The sequence below is a fragment of the Topomyia yanbarensis genome, chromosome 2, assembly GCF_030247195.1.
Source record: "Topomyia yanbarensis strain Yona2022 chromosome 2, ASM3024719v1, whole genome shotgun sequence".
NCBI lineage: Eukaryota > Metazoa > Arthropoda > Insecta > Diptera > Culicidae > Topomyia > Topomyia yanbarensis.
The window spans coordinates 15,284,066-15,307,006 of NC_080671.1; the positions used below are offsets into that span (position 1 = coordinate 15,284,066).

The 22,941-nt window shown below is 40.1% G+C and overlaps 1 protein-coding gene across 1 annotated transcript; it reads left to right on the forward strand.

The window, feature by feature from the left end:
* Nucleotides 1–1,220: 1,220 nt before the first annotated feature.
* On the forward strand, nt 1,221–21,657 carry LOC131679332 (uncharacterized). The gene is made up of 7 exons (XM_058960042.1): nt 1,221–2,758; nt 2,813–3,224; nt 8,312–8,644; nt 9,888–10,294; nt 10,362–10,462; nt 13,743–14,880; nt 14,943–21,657. The coding sequence occupies exons 1-7, from the start codon at nt 1,642–1,644 to the stop codon at nt 15,356–15,358; spliced, it is 3,924 nt and encodes a 1,307-aa protein (XP_058816025.1). The 5' UTR covers nt 1,221–1,641; the 3' UTR covers nt 15,359–21,657.
* The last annotated feature ends 1,284 nt before the right edge of the window (nt 21,658–22,941 follow it).

A 22,941-nucleotide genomic window follows, 5' to 3' on the forward strand; every position in this document is an offset into this window, starting at 1 on the left:
GTAAAAATGCGCTTTGGTCACAATTTTCCATTCAACCGAGTTCTACATCAAAAGAAACACAATATTTTATTTCACATGTCAAAACATGTAAAATTCCGTCAATAGACAGCAAAATACGTCAAAATGTTGTTTACGTTGGATGTAATTTTCATTTTTTCATTACAGACTGTTATTCAAATGATACACTATGATGTACAACAGTTTTGATTAATTCGCTTCACGCAAAGTTCTAAAAAAATACGCAAGAAAACTGTTTTTTTTCACGCTGGAACCCTTATCCCCCTTGATAAGTTTTGCGTTATTTTGATATTATGGTGGTACCAGTTGATATGGGAATTTGCTGTGTGATCGGATTCTTCAACCCGTAACTACGGAGCCGAAAGTCTGATCAATAGAAAATATTAATAACGACCGATGGGAGGGTAATACCTTACATTTCAGACTAAGTTTCTGCAAATCGGTTCAACCGTCTATGAGAAAAATTGATGAGATTGTTGGACACTTACACACCTACACACATACATTTTCCGATTTCGGCGAACTGAGTCGAATGGTACATGGCCATGTTCAGAGTGATTGCATAACCTTTCTATACCAGAAAGGCAAAAATATTATTAAATTATGAACAGCTCACTAAAATTTCTGTTTTTTACCAGTCAATTGCTAATTAATCAAGTACATCATTAGGCTAGAAATATTTCTCGAGATCAACGGTTTTCAGGTTTAAATCGTTAATTTCTGCCGTCAATAAATTATATCCATTAGCGTGCTCTCGAGAAAAAAAATTGTATAGATGTCTGATAATTCGTGTATTAGATAATATCAGTATCTTTCAGAATCATTTGAAATCGTCTTAAAATTATATAGTATCAACACATTTTAATTATATTGTTCCACTTTGTGAAAAACACAAGGTGCTCTTCCTACCCACAGTGTTCGTCTTAGGCTATCTTCCCCTAATAAGATAATGCAGAAAAGCTGCTATCGGAAATGTGGCTGCAATCGATCCAGAATGAGTGTGAGCCGAAAGTACAGACGGCCGACAACTCAAAGCAACTTTTCGAAAGCTTTCTCGTTCCGTGCTGCCACCTGTTGCAACAGCGCAATAACTAATACCTGTAGCAATAGATGTCGCTTAGCGACATAGCTTTGTATTAGTGGTACAAGATACGATAAATAAGGTTACTTCAATCGAATTTGTTGACAAAGAATGCTAGCAAATGCATTAGTCAAGTGCCATGGTTCTGAAGAGACGAAGTCGAAACGCAAACACCTTGATTAATTATAGTTAGGTTTTGTGCCCTTCATGCATAAAGACGGTTTAAACCAATTTTCTCCTTAGGGAGTAATATAGCATATTTTAATTGGTTTGTTGACATTCCGGAACGTGTACTTGTCCAAAAATTGCATATTTTATGATTGGTATTGGATTTGTTACACTTTGTGCTGCCGTTTGCTGCTTACCAACACAGTTTTGACGGGAAAAAGTACTTACCTAATTTTACCAGTAAACATTCAATTTTTACAATTACTTGCGCGTAGTTGCTGCCTCGTATAAATTGAATATGGTTTACCAACAAATCAGCTACATAAACACGACAACGTTATCATCATGTCAGTATTTCAAGTGAAGGTGCAAAAATGAGTGTCTTTTTGATAGGCTTGGCAGTGATATTACTTCTTTTTCGTTGGATCTACAACCATTTTCAAAATCGGTACCAATTCTGGAAGCAGCGCAATGTACCCTACTTGGAGCCACGGTTTCCGGTTGGAAATGTGGGCGAAACGCTCCAATCAAAGGTGCACTTTGCTTACATCATGGAAAAACTGTACAAACAGTTAAAACACCACGGAGACTACGTCGGAATTTTCTTCTTCCGTGATCCGGTTCTGATGGTACTGACGCCGGAGTTTGCCAAAACGGTGCTGGTAAAAGATTTCAATTACTTCATCGATCGGGGCGTGTACAGTAACGAACGGGATGACCCTCTGTCGGCTAATCTGTTCTTCATGGAGGGTCCCCGATGGAGGAAGCTACGAGCTAAGCTGACACCGACGTTTACCTCCGGCAGGTTGAAGGCAATGTTCCATACCATTTTGGCGGTAGGGGAACAGTTCGATCGGTACCTGCGGGAGTACACGAAGGAAAGAAACGAAGTCGAGGTTAAGGATTTGCTGGCGAGGTTCACCACGGATATTATCGGATCGTGTGCGTTCGGGATTGATTGTAACAGTTTGGAAAATCCGCAGTCAAAGTTTCGTGAGATGGGTAAGAGGATGATTAATTTTCCGAAGCTAAAAGCTTTGAAGCTGTTTTTTGCCATGATGTTCCGGGATGCGGCGAGACGGTTAAGAATCAGATTCAATGACGAAGATGTTTCGGAGTTTTTCTTCGGCGTAGTGAGGGATACGATCGCGTATCGAGAAAAGAATAATGTGCAGAGGAAAGATTTTATGCAACTGTTGATTGATTTGAAAAACAAGGGATTCATTGATGGTGATAATGAGGGGGAATCAGGCCATGATCGCTCGGAACGGCTAACGTTTGAGGAAATAGCGGCACAGGCTTTTGTTTTCTTTTTCGCTGGGTTTGAAACTTCGGCTACGACCATGACCTGTGTGCTGTATCTGCTTGCAAAACAGCCGGAAATTCAAGAGAAGGGAAGGCGATGTGTAATTGATGTTTTGAATAAGCATCACGGGAAATTTTCGTACGAAGCTCTCGCAGAAATGAGTTACATCGATTGGATCATTCAAGGTAAGTGGACAGTTTGTGTTGGACCTTAATCTACATTATAATAACTAATTTTAGAGACACTTCGGATGTATCCACCTGTAGCAACTCTTCATAGAGTAACGTCAAAACCGTACAAATTACCGAACGGTTTCGTCCTGCCCGAAGGAACAGGTGTGCTGATACCGAATTTAGCGTTCCAGCGGGATCCAAAGTATTTCCCGGAACCACTTCAGTTCCGTCCTGAGCGATTCATGGACAGTGAAAAGGAAAACCGTCCTAATTTCAGTTATCTGGCATTCGGTGAGGGACCCCGAGTTTGTATTGGAATGAGATTCGGTCTTCTTCAGACCCGGATGGGAATCGCACTGCTGCTGAGAAGCTATCGATTTCGGTCGTGTCCTAGAACAGCTACCTCGCTGGAAATTGATCCGGTCGCTCTTATTCAAGGACCAGCCGGTGATGTTTGGTTGGGTATTGATAAAATATAGCGTTATTAAGTGGTTAATGATAAGATTAGACATACACTTGCTCTTGATAATTTAGGTTTATTTTTAGAATAAGTGCAGTGTTGGAAAGCGATACGTTATAACAGTGTTGAATTGGATTACTTTTTAATCTAAATTTTGATTCTTAGGTAGAAACCGCACGACCCGATAAGATGTTTATTGTCTAATATTGAAATGTACAGTTATTGGTTATGGTGGATTTAACCCGACATGCAAAGAGCAAAGTTAATCTTCGACTCTCTCGTATCCCTAAAATAATTGGTTTTCAATCTGTGTATATTAAGTTTCTGGCTCCGTAATTTAAAGAAAAAGTAGCTGATTTCCAACCTTATTCCAATTATTGTCGAAACAGCGTTTCTGAATACTTGTTATACTTTTTGTTATCGTTATTGACCTGATTTATAAAACAATTTGTTGCACAAATGGAACTTCGTTATAGCTATGTTGTTTTCATATAATACAGCCAAAGTTGTTTCATCCAAGATTTAAAACCGTCTGTCACGAACTTTGAAGTAAATTCCAAATCCCGTACCATCAAGAAGAGAAGCGAGTCAAGCTATTACTCAGCTAACGATAAATAGATTATATCCAAATAAATTCTCCAAAAAGGATGACAGACCTTGTCGATAAATTCGTGCTTATACAAAGTTGCTTTCTTAAGAAAGTTTACCATATTCTTTTCGTTCTCTCCGTCGTTGTCTAGAGCCACTTGCAGACTCTTCGAATCAATGTTGTGCGCCCTTCTAGCTTCGTCGTACCTCCTGCAGTGGAGCATCATATGACGAACTTTAACGGTTACCTCGCAGCAGGACTTATGGGGCTTCTTTCTTCAGCAGAAACTCTCTGTTTATTCGGGTATGTCCAATTCGCAGTCGGGCAAGCATTTGCTGATCAGCCGAGCTGTCGCGGTCAGTCCCTTTCGCCGTGTCAAATTTGATTTCACGCAGTTTGACTTCGGTGGACTGTGACCACCGATTGAACCATTGGTTTTGGATAGCAGTTTTGATTTTGTTAACTGCGTCTGCTCCCAGAACAGATATATCCAGTGGAGCAATGCTCCCGGCTTCTCCAGCGAGTCTATCTGCCTCTTACTCACCGCGGATGCCAGCGTGAATCCAGCACAGCATGATTGGACGGATTCGAAGCATGTTCTCAATCTCCTAGATCCACGGGTGCTGGGATGAGCCAGCTCCTATTGTTGAATGAACTGACCGAATCTGACATTATTAACAGGTCTCTGGACGTGTGGTACGCAGTTAACGTTGTTATTATTGCGAAAGCCTCGACGGAGAAGACACTGCATAGCGGCGGAAGGCCAACCGATTGTTGATAGTGTTCTCCAATTACTTTCGCGCCTACTGTGTTATCGTCTTCGGAGCCATCGTTATAGACGACAATTGAGCGACTGAAACGATCGGCCCTATTCTGTGCGGCGTGTGACGTGAAATGACTAATCTCACCTCACTCTACGTGACTTCTCTCACCCAATTCTGAAGAGTCACTTCGGGTGACGTGAGACGCCCATTTAACTGCAATGGGGAATCTCACCTCACCCGAGTCGACTCTCAGAATCGGGTGAAAAAAGTCACGTAAAGTGAGGTGAGTATGGTCGTCTCACGGCACACGCCGCGCAGAATAGGGCCGGATCTGTCAGGAACCCCTGACTGGACGAACGTGTTTCTTCCCACACGATCAGGGGTTCGGGTTCGTACCACTTCCGAACGGTTAACCGCGTCCGAGAACAAATTTTGGGAAGGGGCGTTTCGACCATCGCTGTCAAACGATCGGAAGCTCGATGCACCAAGGGTAGATTAGAATTATCCTTGCTTTTTTCTGTCATGCCGACAGCCGTGTACCTGCTTCAGCCATTATGGCTAGGATTGGACTGGCGACTCATGCTCTGAATGGAATCTAATAATCCTGTTGTATTTTTTGGTGTGTAGAACACTAGGCGCACGACCCGACAACATGTTTAATGTTGCGATAGTTGTCATTGCTGCGCAGATAACACTCTCCACCACCGTAATACACCAGAGATGCGCATTTAACGTATAATGATTGCCAACCGAAGGAAGTCATGACCTTCATCCTTTCTTTTCAACCAAGGTTGATTGATGCCTTTGGGATTCCTAAACTTCCATTATCCCACGAAATTTGCCAATTTTCGAGCGTCCTCTACCAAGAAATACTAAAAAATTCGTTAAAGCTGTGCGATCTTTCACAAATATTACCTTCTAATGCCTAAGTGTCCGCCTTCTCATTACCATTCTAATCTAAGTGCCACTTTTCCCATTACCCGGAATAGAACAATGCGAAAGAACTCAAACTAATATTTGTATCAGGCAATCAGGAGCGATTTTAACATAAAGAATCTAGGAACGCCCATATTTTCTCCAGGAAAATAAGGAGTGCTTTCCATGCTCCATCGATCGAAGCGCCTACTTGGAACTGTAACGATGTGGACATGGTCGTATAGAACCATAAGTTTTGTGGGGAGAATGCTTAGCGCGAGTATCTTTGCTGTCAGATAAATTTGTGTATTTGAAGAAAAAATATTACGTTTATTTACATTATTATATTTTAATCGAAACGTCAATCATTTGAATTGATAATCTACGTGGAATGCTGTAGTGGCCGATAAACGATTATTAGTTCCATATATTCCGATCAAAGGCCAAATCGAGTACACAGCGTAGGGCCCATCTGCCAGACGAAATATTATTTCTGTCGTTAATCCGTTGACGAACCGGTGCCAATAACCACGTTTTTCAGTTTTCATCAAGTTTTCTATTTGTGTTTCTGACGTCGCGTGTATTTGAAAAAAATTGGCGATCCGACGTTCAAAAAGTCCTCATAGGATCTTTTCGCATACAATTCTGAGCACTCGCTGACAATAACGGAGTGGGAAACCGTCCACGGTTGTTAGCGCCGGATATTCGTTTCGTCTGACCTTTGATCGCAGTGTAGAGAAACCAGCCAGTCAAAACGTTGGATACTTACACCAGAGGAATTTCTTATTTTGATTCGATTATTTCGGATATAGTGGACACGTTGCTCTTTCGATCAATGAGCACACTAATGATGTAGAGTACAACGATAAATCTAACGTGCTTGGCCGCGCTGGTAGGCATTCTTTTCATTTCCACTGTATTCAAGATGGTCATACTGAAATTGTCGCGAGTATCACGCCGTAAGATAGATCGGTTATCAGAATGAAGACAACCCCATGACATAGCGTGGGAATTGAAGTCTTCTAGAACCAGCTGAGGTGCGATGTATACGGAAACAATATCAATAAATCTTTTTTTTATGATTCGGATTTAACAAGCGACATTTTCCACACCATGCTTTATTTCTACAATGGGCCCGTTGTTTGCAACGACGGCAATCCATGCCCCGCAGTACAAAAAGGCGAACAAATAGACGAGCCCCGTTCAAAAGAACAAATTTTGGAAGAACAAATCCGGCGAAAGGCTTGAAATGAGGCTGATGGAAAATAAGTTCACTTTTACTCCTCGATTTTTGCTGAACGCGATTGCTTGCATACCAAAATTATCACTGACTGAAGCACGGGGATCTGGAAGGAGCACTACCTATTGCGCAATTAAGGCCCTTCTCGGAGACTAAAGAGTTAAAAGAGAGGAGAGTTAAATGGCTTGTCTTTGGTCCGGAAGTAGACCATCCAGGGGCCGGTTGTATTAGATACAATTAACATCGAAAATGAGACTTATCGGCATTATTTTTGCCATCGGGTAAATATTCAAAACGACCGCCACTACCTTAGTCAACACTATCATGCGGGCTTCAGTACCCGCGAAAGAAAGGTTTTATAGCAGGGAACGGAAAATTTAATGTAACAAAATTTAAAAGAATGGAGTAATTGGTACTTAGCTGTGGAACATTTGTAGTATCTGTATTCAATAAACACATTTTCGCTTAGTCGTCAGACACCTGTTAACAAAGAGTATTTCCAAATAGCCACTATATATTATAAGGGAATTTTAATTTGCATTTTACACACGTCATAGCTGAACTTTCGTCAGTAGGGGAGAAATAACTCCGAATTTTACTACCCACTCGTGAAAAATGTGTTCCGCCGGCCCTGCCCATACTAGAAGCAGAATATCATCGGCAACATGGCAGTCCCGAAGAGCCACTTCGTCCTTTGTCGAGCGCCTACAGTGAAGTCGGACTTATAAATATCATCGGTATCTGGCGAGAAGTTTATGCGATTTCGTTCGACCTTTTCCTTCGCCCTCTGCAACAATGACGAATATCTGGAGGTTGCGGATCTTTCGCTGTAGTGTTGTTCCAGTTCTTCAGCTATTTCTTCTGGCTTATCCCTGTAACCACTGAACCGTTTAATGACAGTTGGGCGATTCTAACGTTTCCCTTTCAACGTGTTCACTGTCTGCCACATCTCTGACGTAGTTGGTCTTTCCTTGGCTTCAATGATTGACTTTCTCGCTGCCGCTCGTGATTTCTGAAAGTTTTTCAGTGCATCCGCTTTCCGCGGGTCCTCTGCGTGTATACGCTTCAGTGCTCCAAGTGCTTTTCTCCGTATTTTAATGGCAGCTTTCACCTCCGGACCACGGTACCGCTAACTACACAGTAAACATAACAATCGATTGATATTTCTACACCCAGTCGAATAGCGTTGGTGGTCAATGGTTCGTAGGTTGTGTAATCCGCTTGGTAGTAAATCCATTTCTGTCTTTCCGGGGGAATATGCGACAGTCCGGGAACGGCAACGAAAATGGGAAAGCGATCACTGCTGTGGGTGTCTGCGAGTGTTCGTCAAACAAATTTCGAAGCCATCGATTCGGAACAGATCGTGAGGTCAATAGCCGAAGCGAATACCGGAAGCGGGATCAATCCGAGTGTGCGATCCGTCGTTGAGGATGAGTAATCTAGTAGATTTCGTGGAATCCCTGCAAATGTGGTGCGCGTTGGTCACCTTGTATAAGCACTGGACATAAAAATGGACTTGGAAATCACCCAGCTGTTCTTGACACTGTTGAGTATTGGGAAGGACGTAGAGCGACACCACTGTCAATGGCTGTTACAGTTGGATCCGAACTACGATTGCTTGTATACTGACATCGACATCGATTTGTCCCAAATGGTACACCATTCCGAATGGCAAAACCTACGCCGTGTTGCCGACAGTCTCGACAGCTACCAGTTTTCAACAGCAGGATGTAGCCGATGAAATCTGCTGGAACTACTCGGTTATCCACGCTATCAGGCTCGGTCCGTACTCACAGATCAGCTGTTTAAGTCTCGACTGGCGAAAGTCACTGACGAAGACGGTGATGTTGATGGCGAAAGTGATTGCCTACGCATTCCGTTGGTTTCAGGACGTGGTTGGGCTGAGTTCAACCGGGAGATCGGTGCTCTGGTACTGCTAGTGTTGTAGCGGTGTTTCTTCGCCAGCGGAAATCGAGGAGGAGAATTGTGATGACTATATATCCGGGAGGTAGGGACAGCCCTCTTCGTCCCTGGTCGATTCCTTCATGATGAAGTGGCGAAACTACTTTCTTCTCTTCTTTCCCAAACCGGTGACTCGTTCGATGCATGCTGGTCACATCTGTGGAAGGAGAAATCGAAACAGAGTCCGTTCATATAAAACTTTGAATGGAACTGACCTGTGCGAGGTACAGTCCCACAGTGCCAGCCGCTGTCGAAACAACACGATTACTTCCAGAACTACCGACAGCGACCGGCACTGGGGAGAGACTTTGTGTACTCTTCGTTGTTTGCTTTGACGCTAATGTTGTAGTGATGACTGTACTATCTCGAAACGGATATCTCGATGGGCCTGGTGAAAGCAAGTGGTTGTGTGGAAAGAGTGTATCGTCGATGTTGTCAGTCAAACCTGGAAAGGCGTTTAATCTATCAGTACCTGCGATGGGATTAACAATTTCGGAACTGAGCTGACGAAGGTCCATCCCCGCAGTGCCAACCGCTATCGTAAAAACTACACTATCATGTTCAAAAACACCGACTGCGGTCAGCATTGGGGGATAGACTTTGTGTAAATTTCCGCGATATTATTACAAGTCTAATTGACCTGCATTACGCCAATCTCGGGCGCGGAATCCAAAGTCGTGAAGGTAGGCGAAACGAACCGATCGCCGTCAATACCTGCTTGGGGTGGACGATTTATTGCAATTGTATCGGTATCGGACACGCTGACGAATACGTAAATTTTCACGGTGTGGGAATATGGCAGTGTAGGCTGGAGAATTATATTGATCTTCACAAAGCGATGAAATCTTACTTCATGCTGGATAGCATGGGAGTCATCAAACCAAACAAGCTGCTTTTCTCTCAGGACGATCAACGGGTACCTACCTATATTCGTTCTGGTGAACCCAAATAAGCCGGGCAAGTTTCGCCTAGTGTGAGATGCATTTGCCACCGTCTATGAAGTTTCTTCAAACTCAGTTCCCCTGAAAAGTCCAGATGAGCTAACACCGCTGTTGTCGGCACTGATCCATTTCAATGAGTTCCGAGTGGCAGTATGCGGGGACATCAAGGAGATGTTTCGCTAAGTGCGGATGAGAGACGAAGACCGACATTGTCAGCGCTTCTTCTGAAATAGTATCAACTAGTCGTAGCCCAGTATTTGCGTCGTTTAGGACCTTCGGCGCATGTTGTTCACCGAGCACTGCACAACACGTCAAGAACCTGAATGCAAGACGATTCGAGCAGAACCATAAAGAGGTGATCGATGCAATCATCAAGCAACACTACGTTGATGATATACTCGTTAACACTGATACAGAGAAAAACACAGAGAAGCTCGCACAGGAAGTCAAAAAGATTTACAAACAATCAAAGTCTGCTACGGTCATGGCAAACTTGAAACAGACAGCGCTTGAAGAGAAGAATCTTAACAACGATGACGAAGCTACTACAGAAAACGTGCTTGGAATGTGGCGGAATACAACGACATGCCGATGCACTTTTAAATTGTTCTCCCGTTACGATGAAAATCTGCTCTCCAACGGTCGCGGCCGACCAAAAGCGAAGTTCTCCGCATATTGTTGATGGTGTACGATCTGTTGGGTTTAATTACGCACCTGTTGATGTTTTTGAAGGCTCTGTTGCAGCAAATAAGAAGAACATCAGTGAGCTGGAATGCTCCTATAGAAGACACGCAGTTCGAGAAATAGTTAACGTGGCTGACCGTTTTTCGGAAGACACGATCTGTGTAAGTACCAAGATATACGAACGTCAACGACCGTTAAGGCGAAGGTGGAAATGCAAACATTTGTGGATGCGTGTGAGAACAGTACCGCGGCGGTCGTCTATCTTCTATTTCACGAGGGGCTCGCAATTGAGAGCTTGTTGGTAGGAGCCAAATCGAGAGTGGCGCCATCCTGAAGTCCGGTACTTTTCTCGGTATCAGATTGGCGGATACGATAATGGCATCACTGTCCAACACAGTTAGCAAGCGGTACTTCTGGACAGATTCCAAAGACGTGTTATGCTGGCTGAGACCCGACCACCGGCGATATAGACCATTCGTTGCATTTCTTGTCAATAAATTTTGGGGTTGACGGAAGCTGGCGAGTAGCGTTGAATTCTGGCGAAGCAGAACGTTGCCGATGAAGGGACACATTCACGTATTCAATCCAGAATTATGGATCCTGTTATAAGGCCACAAGAATACTCTAGATGGAGCACTCAGCAATGTTTTCGTTTTTCGGTACGTCGACAACTTGCAGCACTCTACGAGACAAGAACATCGTGTTATTGGACTGCTGGTGCAACATGAGCTAGCTAAAGTGGAGGACTACAGCGAGAGATGAGTGGACGAAGAACGTTTCAACCATCAAAACCATTCCACAATCATCAACGAAGTTCTACAATGCTACCGTATTCCTCGTTTGAAAGCCACCCACCATGCGATCCGGAGAGAGTGCCAGTGGTGCAAAAACAATCGAGCAAAACCGCAACCTCCTACGATGGCTGAGCTTCCACATTTTCGTTTGGCCTCTTTCAGTCGCCCGTTCACCTACATGGGAGCAGATAACGCCTAACAATTTTCTGTTAGGATCAGTAAACGGTCTGAGGTCATCGCTTCACATCGATGACAGTTCAGTACATAGGTGGAACTGTCGAAGTAAGTTTGAGCTAAGAAATAGGATACAAAGTGAGGTGTTATTGGTTGGTGTACTCATCTCTTATATTTTGGATAATCTGCCATTAGTTCATGTTATTCCGCCTATAAGCACTGAGAACTGACATACAAGTAAAGTTTTCAATGTGTGTAAGAAATAAAATTGTCATTTTTAAATACCACTAGACGTGATAACTTGCCACTAGCTTGCGCTACGATTAGCCAGCAAACGCTATGAGGACGTTGCGTGCAAACTTGGATACAATGAAGATCCATCCATGTGAACCTGTATGCGAGGTGATTTTCAACGTATTTTCATTTACTAGTATTTCACGAAAGTTTTTTCTTGCTTGTATGTCTCTTTTCTAGGCTATAAGCGATTGAAATATACGGTGTTGCTAGAGAAGTTTATATGAAGCAGGATTACTAAAAGTAGATAGTACAATTGAAATTATTGAACGTAAGTCTAAATCTTCAATCTATTGTAGGAGATTCAAAATTTACATCCTACCACAGAATAAATTATTTCATTTGGATCCAGTCTCATTGTTTCCGCAACAAGTATCCTTGAGAAACAGTTTAAATAATTTCTGTGTATGATTTTTTTGCCACGCTTACCGCATTTTCAAAATTTTTAAATCGATTTTCCAAACCGTACATTAGATATATTTTATCAAAAAGGCGTGCCCCCCCCCCCTTTAGCATCTAGCTGGAGCCGTCCATGCACACAGTTTGAAAACTTTACTTGTATTATGTTCTCAGTGTCAGTTCGTAGCAGGAAATTACGCATCTGCTTACGTTCAGATTTGGGTGGGCTTCAACCACCCTTTCAGTGCCATCAAAGAGCTGGTTCATTTTCTGCAACTTAGAAACTTGGACTGGGTTCCGAACTAACGTATTCCTTCAGCTTCGATAGTCGCACCTTCGATGAATGGGTTTCTTGGCAATTGTACTCCGTGTTAACCTGTCAGTTGCAGGAACGTCATTTCGCCGAATTTGTTCGTTGGGTCCATTCCGGCAATATTCTTTTACTTGACCCTCCCGGGTCACCGCTACTAACGGCCACCATCTTGGACAACGAGACGTTGGAAAACAATATATGGCATGGGTACTCGATACCAACCCCAAATGGACAAAAGCTAAAGAAAAGGAAATACACGTCGACTATTCCAAAATGTTCACACACTTATGGGACACACTGTAAGTAATCACAGTCGCTACTGCTCGTTTTCCTCTTCTACGTAACCAAGAGAAACGCACTTTTTCAATTTTACCACGAAAAACGAACTTTATCAAATTTGCTCTTTTGACGGTTCTAATACTTTTGGCACGCACTGTGACGACTAAATTTTTGATGCGTACTGTACTAGACTCAACCAGCACCAAATCACAAATCAAAAAATTACTTTTTTTTACACTTTCCACAGTTTTTACGGCTTGGAAAACATTCCCCGTTCAGCATCCGGCATCCACAGCCAGTGAATGAAAAGCCAGACGGTTAACCACACGAGTAGATACAACGATGGCTGTTTGTTTATCTATTACTGTACCGCGTGGGTAAAACTAAAATCCACTTTTTCAGCAGTTTCTCGACCGATTTCCACCAATCTTTTACGGTTCACCACTGTAGAATACCTTCAATTAACGATTCGTCGTTGGATCGCGGTTATCGCGCAAAATGCGGAAAAACACGGTGTGCAATTTACGAATGCGCGCTGTTGATACCGTGCGGCATGGTGTTTCCAACTCAGATGAGTGGTATACGGCAAATTCGCGGTCAAAAGCTTGTTCATTTACTACCATGAAGGGGGAAAATGGGAACAAACACGATTTCGGGCAAATTCTCAATCCGCATCGAAATAATGAACAGTACAAATCTTTTTTAACGCCATTTAAAAAGAATAAAATTATATGGAAATTAACAGCTAGTCGATATAAAAAACAAAAACAGCAGCACTACACTCCATCGCCTTTGTTGGTAAACAAACGTCCAAAACTCTTGACCTTGCCGGCAGCACGTGTTTCACCGGCGCACGAAGCAAGCCGATCGAGACACGAACACGCACACGGCTGCAGTCAGGCGTGACTGGGTAAATAAACAAGACTGTATTCGTGGTGTGGCTTGGCGATCCATTGACGGACGAAGCTGGTATGTGTTCGTTGTTCATTTACAGCTAGAAATCTTCTAACATGATTGTCGCCCCCATTCAGTTGTTATTCTTTGTTCGGTTCAGTCATTCGGTAGTGTTATGCGGGAAATTTTCGAAAGCGATTAGAAGCGTCATAATTTACGCTTCAAAGCTTAATTCTAGTGCTGTCTATAATTCTAACTCAAAGCAGAGAATTTCAAATCAACAGCTAAATATAATTCCGTGACCACTTAATTGGACTCATTCACTCTTCCGGTCAAACTGGTTTTCACCGTAAGATGTGGATCTACCTGCTGATCACCGTTATATCACTGGCGGTTTGGTATGTGCGCAATAAGTACTCCTACTGGGAGCGCAATGGAGTACCTTTCATGAAGCCCCGGTTCCCATTCGGAAACCTACAAGCGATTGGACGTCGCGTTCATTCGTCCCAGCTGATGACGCGGTTCTATCGGGAAATGAAAGGGAAGCATCCATTCGGAGGAATCTTTTTCTTCACGAATCCGGTGGCGCTGGCGCTGGATCTGGAATTTGTGAAGAATGTGCTGGTGCGGGATTTTCAGTACTTTCACGACCGGGGAATGTACTACAACGAAAAGGATGATCCCATATCCGCCCATCTGTTCAACATCGAAGGAACCAAGTGGACGAATCTGCGGAAGAAGCTCATCCCGACGTTTTCGTCCGGTAAGATAAAGATGATGTGTCCGATGATCGTAAACGTGGCTGACCGTTTTCGAGAATGCGTCGAAAGGAGTATCGCAGCGGATTCGGAAGTGGAAATGAAAGATCTACTCGCCCGTTTCACTACCGATGTTATTGGGACCTGTGCTTTCGGAATCGACTGCAACAGTTTGAATGATCCGGATGTGGAGTTTCGAAAGATGGGGAAAAAGGTGTTTGAGCTGCCCTCGGGGAGAATTCTGAAATTTTTCTTTATGGCAACGTTTAAGGATTTTGCGAAGAAGATACACATCAAGGGCACTTCAGATGACGTGTCCGAGTTCTTTTTCAATGTCGTTCGGGAGACCATCGAGTATCGAGAGAAGAACAACGTACAAAGGAATGACTTCATGAATTTACTTATTCAGCTAAAAGAAAAAGGTGAGCTGGATGACTCTGGCGAAAAGGTTGGTACGTTGAGCCTGAACGAGGTGGTGGCGCAAGCTTTCGTGTTTTTCTTGGGAGGTTTCGAGACGTCCAGTACAACGATGTCGTACTGTTTGTACGAGCTATCTTTAAATGAGCATGTGCAAGATAAAGCTCGGCAATGTGTGAGGAACGCTATCGCCAAACATGGCGGCTTGAATTACGAAGCTGTTACGGATATGGACTACATTGAACAATGCATTAATGGTAGGCAATGCAAACATTTTACAGTAAGTCTTGAAATTTATAACTCATTCCCTTGCTTTCAGAATCTTTGAGAAAGTACCCACCGGGAGCAAATCTCATTCGTAGTGTAACTAAGGACTACCAGGTTCCGAATTCGGATATGATTTTCAAGAAAGGAATGGCCGTGATGATCCCGGTCTACGCGATCCATCATGATGAAGAATACTACCCCGACCCGGAACGTTACGATCCGGAACGGTTTAGCGCCGAAGGTAATGCCGAGCGGAAACCGTTCACATTTATACCTTTCGGGGAGGGGCCAAGAATTTGTATTGCCGCCCGGTTCGGAATGCTCGAGGCCAAGGTCGGATTGGCGACACTGTTGCTGAATTTCTCTTTCTCCAGATGTTCGAAATCCGTTGTGCCGTTGGTGATTTCGCCGAAACATGCCGTGCTGACACCAGCCGGGGGATTGTGGTTGAAAGTCGACAAATTGTGAGATTACTGCTTTTTCGAGAATATTTTACTATGAAAAAGCTTGCGTACAATTCATCCCAGTGAATGAAAATCTTGATTGATAAGTGATAGATAATAATTGATAGAAGAATCTTGAAGTGTGATATATTTTCAAAACGAATTTACTCGGTCAGTGAAGCATTTGCTACATGTGATAAAAAATTTGATAGAAATTATTTTAATCCCTGCAAAATTAATAAAAATAAAAAAATTAATTTTCGAACGACGCTTCTCACATCTTTCAGTGGTAATTAATCTAAAGTATGCCGCTGTACATACTCTTAGTGGGCCATAAATTGCCAATGTGCTGCCTGTCTGGTCAATGTCAAGCAATTTGACCGATTTTTCATCAAGCGACGATCTCTACAGATTCTGAAGATCCGCTATTTATTCATCAAAAGATGTTTGAGTCGTATTTGGTTTAAAAGATAAACGTTGAAGGAATCGTTCAACAGTTCATTTATATCAGATAAATATTTTTTCTGTTCATCAAGACGATGTATGCAACAAATGTATTGAAAAATATTCGTTTTAAGGAGAAACTCAGCATAGGCTTTCAGCTATTTTTGAAGAAGCGATCTAGGCACTCTTATGCAGAAATGCTAAAATAAATTCTATTTCTTATTTTTGGACGGGTTAGAATTTGCGAACATTATCATTTGTCTTACCTTGAGAAAGTAGCAAAATGGAAAATGGTGAATTTTATAAAAATATAAAGGAATTAACGGCTCAATGTCCCTGCCACGCAGCGATTGTAGCTTAGTATTCTACTGTGGACTTCCAAAAGTATAATCCTCAATAATTGATTCCTTCAAAATATTACTACACAATTACAAATGCGATTCTTTTATTGCGTGTGAAACTAACGTCCAACGTTAATCTCAATTTAAATGATTTCAACATTATTTTTCATGACCGAGGCACCCCATGCGAATGAATTATTTTGGGAATTAAATGAAGTTAGCCCTTCTATAGAACTAACCTCCTGATATTGAAATAGGTGCAAAAACGAATTTCCATGCAGATTGGCCTCAAGTTGAGACGTCTATCGAAATTATTCTACTCCTCTACTGATACTATACCCACACTCTTCAAATAGGCCCTTTGTGATCTTCTACAGGACCAAAGACAAACAAACTTTCAAAATATGTAGAGCCCAAATAGAAAGATATTCAGCCATGGCAGAAAAGTCGCCCTGATAAGCTTAGGGTGGTGGTACATACAGTGACCGAAATTCCTATAAGCGCATAGCAAATTTTCAGCCACAAGCTCGATTAAAAAATCAAACGACGTCAATAATTACTGTATGCGGTATATATCCGTAATATATGCTGTTTGAAGTAGTAAATATTTCTTTTTATTTATCAATGCTTGGATTGAAGAAATAAAACATACTTTGTGCACAGAAATTCCTATAAGCGCAGATTTAATTTTATTTAATATTAATGTAATAAAAACAATAAATCTCAACTTTAGTATTTTGTTTTCCATTTTTCAGAATTGTTTCGTAAATTCTTTTCGGCATAGAATCGATGAGATTTTCCAACATATTTATTGGAATTTTTTGCCACTCCTCTCTGACAGCCAATTGAAGCTGTCTGACTACTCCAAACTGGCGTCCATCACTGTATACTCGTCTTGCCAGGATACCCCAAAGGTTCTCAATGGGATTCAGATTAGTACTTCGTGCTGTCCACACCAGCAACGAGATATATCGCTCGGCAAACCACTGTTTAGATGCCTTGCTGACATGAATTGCAGCATTATCTTGTTGGAAAATGAACTCATTGTTCATTACATCTTCAGTAAATGGTATTAAAACACTCTAATAAATCAACGTAGCTTTCAGAGTTCATTCTCGTAGAAATAGTTGCCATCGGTGTCTTTCCTTTGCGTGAAAATGCGGCCCACACCATTAGACTACCACCTCCGAAATTTCTGCTAAGTTTTACCTCCGAATTCTTCCATAGATCGTGCCAATAATATGCACAGCAGTCGGGACCGTCGAGGTTGAATTTCTGTTCATCAGATAATATTACGTTGTCCCATTCTGTCTTCCAAGACATCATTTTTGGCGAAATCCAACCTTGCCTGAATGTGTCTTGGCGTCAGATTGGGTTTTTTGGTTTTTTTTGTGTACACCATATGTCCTGAGCCACGCAATATTTGACAAACTCTCCTGTTTGTGATGGGAAGTTCCAGTTCTTCCTTTATTCCTGAAGAATTGAACTTTCCTGTCTCACCCAACTGAATAATTCGGTTGCGTTCCCGGTTGGTAATTTTGGAAATACCTCTATTTTTCTTCCGGATGCCGTAGTTTTCACCTTTCTTCAGGAAATTTTGTACTACGGTTTCACCTCTACCGATCCTCTTCGCTACTGCACGGTTGCTCAAGCCGACATCCTTTAGTTCAAAGATTAATCTCCGTTCAGTTTCATCCAAAAATGTCGCTTTAGGCATCTTGAAACTTAAAAAACAATCCCGCTTCGGATACGTTGGTTATGCAAGCACTCACTTACAACTGATACACGATTAATGACATATTTTAATGGTGTGTGTGAATGCAACTCAATAAATGTTGCCAAAATGGGTGTGCGCTTATAGGAATTTCTTGTTCAAATAAAGAGATTGTGTCACAATAAATCGAAAAAGCAACCATACGAATTCAATAACACACAACTACAATGTCATAACTCAAGTAATGTTTTGACAAAACAGCGATGTAGTTATATGCAATCATTAGTTCAATATTATAGAAAATGAACGTGCGCTTATAGGAATTTCTGCCACTGTAGTCTAAAGTTGGTAAATAATATCAAAGGATATATGCCTTTTATGAGAGCCTACAGAGTCTACGTACCAGCAAACAAGATCGAGATCAATGACGTGGTTTTCGTGGATCTGCTGAAATATATGGTTGGTTATTCTAAACACCCATGCTTCAGTCAGTGAAGATACTGGACTGGGAACAGTTGCCCTCAGCAGGACCTTCACCGGGTCTGCTTTACATAACTATCCCTTCTTTGACAAGGTTCATCTACCTGTGCGCCTTTTTGTATTGCGGGTCTTGAATTGCATTAATTGTAAATACAATACAATAGCCATAAGATTCATTGCAAGAAATGCGCGGGAATCATGTCGACGATTCCTGTGGAAGGGATGTTAAAAAGTGTTTCTAGTCTAGTCTAGTAGAGGAAGCCCACATGATCTCTAGGGCAATACAAATTTCTGCTCCCTCAACGCGTTTGAGCACTTTAGATTACGGAAGTATGAGTTGTTAGAAAAGACCAATAACGCGGATGGCGTGCTATCGAGAGAAACATCGATGAGCCCGACATATGTGTAACCGAAATAGTACTAACGAAAGTATGGAACATTCAAACCGATGGATATTTAATTTTGTCAAAAAAGTCTGGGCTCTTTGCTGGCTCAGACGACCTATCGCGTCACGTTCCCCTACGATATTGCGAACAAACCAACGCCACATAGGAGTATTTGATTGAAAAACCTGGACGAAATTATTTAAATAAAATGTCCAGTAGAAATTAATATTCAAGCAATATTTTATATAAAACCAAAATTTGAAGGTTTGTATACATTTACAAGTGCAGCAAAAGCTTTTTGGTCAACCAAAGAAATGCCTTAACTACTATGTAAAAACTATATTATTACATGTTGTATTTTCAAAGGTTTGGTGTACAACAATTTTCATTATTGAGGATTTTGGTTGATAGCAATCAAGTTTAGCAGAATTTAGGATGTAATAACCAGAAAAGTAATTTGAATTATCACGGTAATGTCTTCTAGTCAAGTTCGCCTCATCAAATTTGGAAAGATTTTTTTTTCGGGAGAATGATTCTTAGCTTCTCAACGGGTCTTGAATTTAAAAGTGTGATTTCAATCGCACAATAATGTCCCGGGTTGGACAGATGCAAATTCTACATGTGGAATAATCTGCCTGACTCCCCGGAAAGACGTTTGCTGAACGTTTCTTCAGCGTAGTAGCCCTTCATGATTGAAAGCAAGTGAAGATCATCGCCATCTCGAATTTAAGAAAGCTTGCCTCCGATCACAACTCGTATCGGCCAAATGAAATGTTTTCCTGCTTCTGGAAGTATCTTCAGAGAAGCACAATCTAGCGCAAGTAGGGGAGCCGGGGCTAGTTGGCGGTTGGGGTAATTTGGCGGAATCTTCTTTTCTCCTTTCCTATTAGACATAAGGCGTTACCTCTCGTTGTGTACCTCAAGTAGTGTGAAACACATTATTCAGTGCGTTTTTGTTGCAAAACATTTTGTTTTGCAGAAGTTGTGGGTGATATTGTGTTTTTGAGCATACCAAATAAATCTGCCACATTTTAAACACTTTGTGTTATTTAAGGTAATTTTCAATCCAGTTCCCGAATGATTATTTTTTTCGACAGTGCATGAAAATATCTTTCAGTATATAGATATTATATCTACCCACGAACAAAAATTATATTCAAAATATATTTTTTTATAAAATATGCGGTTGGAGTAAGTTGGCGGTGTCGCTCGCGGGGCAAGTTGGTGGTACTATTTACGGTGCAAAAAAAGTCATCAAAAAATTTAATTTTAAGTATGCACTCCAAAGTAAGAAAATCTTTTTCTTATGTATCTCGTCGATGCAGGAAACATTTACTTCGGCCAATCGAATGAAAAATTTCAAAAATTTGCTTTTGAATATGGAGTGCGCATCAAAGTCAAAATGCCGGGCCATTAATATTGTAATAGAATAGCAAATGTCGTACTGTTTGAAATAATTTGCCGACCGTAAAATATGACCATCGTCGATACGAACGAAACTTTGCAGTTGTGTTCGGTTTATGAATCTCCATGTTTTTTCTCTGGCAATTGCAATATTTTGCGACAAAAGCAATTTTTTACAAGGGCGTAGACGTTTCTACGTGCATAGAATTCAATTTTTTTTGTTCGATTACTCTATTTTATACAACAAAACTATCTAAGAACGAATTACAGGGAATGAACACGTCTGTACTAAAATGTACACTGAAAAAAAGTTGTAATTTTTCATAAAAACAAAAAATTGTGTCATAAATTTAAGTTGTAAAAAAAATTTGCAATATCATCTTGTTGTCAAAGGAAAAGTTACAGAACAGTTTATGGGCCTTTCGAAAAATGTATTGTTGTTGATGGAGAAACGCGAATAACTTATGAAAAGTCGTAAAAATAAAATAATTGTAATGTTAAAACAAAATTTAAAATATCTCGAGGACTACTACATTTCTTAATTTTTTTTTCTTAGGAGCATTCTGATTTCAAATGGCGTTTAAAATCATATTCAAAAGGAAAATTGTATTTTTGACCGCAAATAGTATGAATTATGAAAATATGTCAAAACTTGTTATTAGTAAAACTTTTATTGAAATCTTCTCCATGATCCAAATAAACTGAAAAAGTTTCTTTTGTGGCTTAAAAGCGATAAACACTACAGTTTTTACATTTTATGATGAGGTAAAGCGAATAACTTTTGAAAAGGGCGTAATTACACGAATTAATTATTTTTGTTGGAGCAAAATTCCAAATATCTGGACAACTATCGCATTTTGTTAACTACATTTTGATTTAAGGGGGGCGTCTGGTGTAGAGGGCAAAAAATAGACTTGTTTTTTAGCCGAATAATTGTTAGTATTGAAACTCTAGATATGTCTTCCGCAATCTCGCTGGCCACGCTTTCAAACAGCCATGCACTCCACGTGCCTATTTGCTATAACACACGCAAATTTCAATCTATCGGCAACAATTTTCGAAAAACTGACAGCGATAAAAATACAGTCTAAACATACACTCTAAACTACTTTTACCCAATTTTTCAAGAGAAAATGTCCAATTGTTCATTTTCTACAAAGTTTGTCCGTGGTGCAATTTGATGTGGAACACCCTTTAAAAGCGTTTTTCTCGAAACCGCGTTTTTTCAAATTGGCGTAATCAACGAATTGACTGGATTTTTTTTATCCGGATGACCAATATATGTAGCCTGTCGATGATCTACAGAAAACTGAATAATTTTTTTTTTCTCCCTACTATTTTGAAAAAAACCGATTTAATCCACCTAGCAGTGAGATGAGACATTTCTTACACATATCACTGTTGGATCATTCCTTAGTTTGCAGAACTCATGCGAAGTAGTAAATCAAAATTATAAAATACACGAAACAAATTATATTAGCTTAATTAATGAAAATTTAGACTATACTTAGAAATAAGTATAAGATTAATAGAATGAATTGACTCAAACTAACAAATTGAATGAAATAAATAAATGGAATGACTGAACATGAAATGAATAAAATTAAAGATATGAAAAAAATGAATTAAATGAATCAAATGAATCATATGAATCAAACGAATCAAATGAATCAAATGAATCAAATGAATTAAATGAATCAAATGAATTAAATGAATCAAATGAATCACATGAATCAAATGAATTAAATGAATCAAATGAATCAAATGAATCAAATGAATCAAATGAATCAAATGAATCAAATGAATCAAATGAATCAAATGAATCAAATCAATCAAATATATCAAATGAATCAAATGAATCAGATGAATCAAATTAATTAAATGAATCAAATGAATTAAATGAATCAAATTGATTTAATTCATCCAGTGAATACAATGAATCAAATTAATGAAATGGATCAAATGAATAAAAAGAATGGATGAACAAAATGAATAAAGTAAAAAATAAATGAAATGCTTAAATAAAACAAACGAATCAAATAAACAAAATGAGCTGAAGTAACAAAATGAATAAAAAGAAGAAAATGAGCAGAATTAAATGCATTGATTAAAATGAAAAATTGAACAACAGTAAAAGGTTATAAATTAATATAAAGATATAAATTGAATCAAATAAATTATTTGGATGAAATGATTAAAACTGAAAAAGTAGTAAAATTATTAAAATGGAGAAACTGAACAAAATGAATAAACTGGAAAAAAATAATAAAATGCATACAATGAAAACAATGAATGATATAAGTAAAATGCACAAAAAGAATAAACTGATCAGAGTGAATCCAAAGAATGAAACGAATAAAATAAGTAAAATGAACGCAGATGAACAAAACGAATAAATGCGGAATGAATTAATTAATTAAAATGAAATGGTCATATATTTGAAGCCAAAAACATTTTTGAATAAAGAAAAAGAATAAACCGGATTGTACGAATTTGAAAACCATTGCATCAGAAAGTTATGAAATGTTTTTGAAAATCCCATCTTCTGAAAAAAGGCTAATAAATATGCAATGGACTTTCTAGGGCTTCCATCTTTTTTTGGTTTTATTCTTTTTGTTTTCATGCTTCTTTACTTGACGAATTCGAAGTTTACTTTTTGGTCACATATTCCCGAAAAAAGATTTATGTGCAGAACATAATTTACTGGTCCAGTATTTTAACGCGCAATTGAATATAGTAAAGTGAGACAAGGTCACATGTGCTTTCAAGCCCCTTGAACAGAGAACGACAGAGGAAGAATGCGATTCGTGAATGAGACAGGTATATATTTAAATGTTTT

Bases quoted from the DNA above. Each gene is read 5' to 3' on its own strand.
- LOC131679332 (XM_058960042.1), top strand. From the start codon at position 1,642: ATGAGTGTCTTTTTGATAGGCTTGGCAGTGATATTACTTCTTTTTCGT. The intron at 8,645-9,887 runs GTACTGCTAGTG...TGCGTCGTTTAG, and splicing joins ACCGGGAGATCGGTGCTCTG to GACCTTCGGCGCATGTTGTT. The intron at 14,881-14,942 runs GTAGGCAATGCA...CCTTGCTTTCAG, and splicing joins CATTGAACAATGCATTAATG to AATCTTTGAGAAAGTACCCA.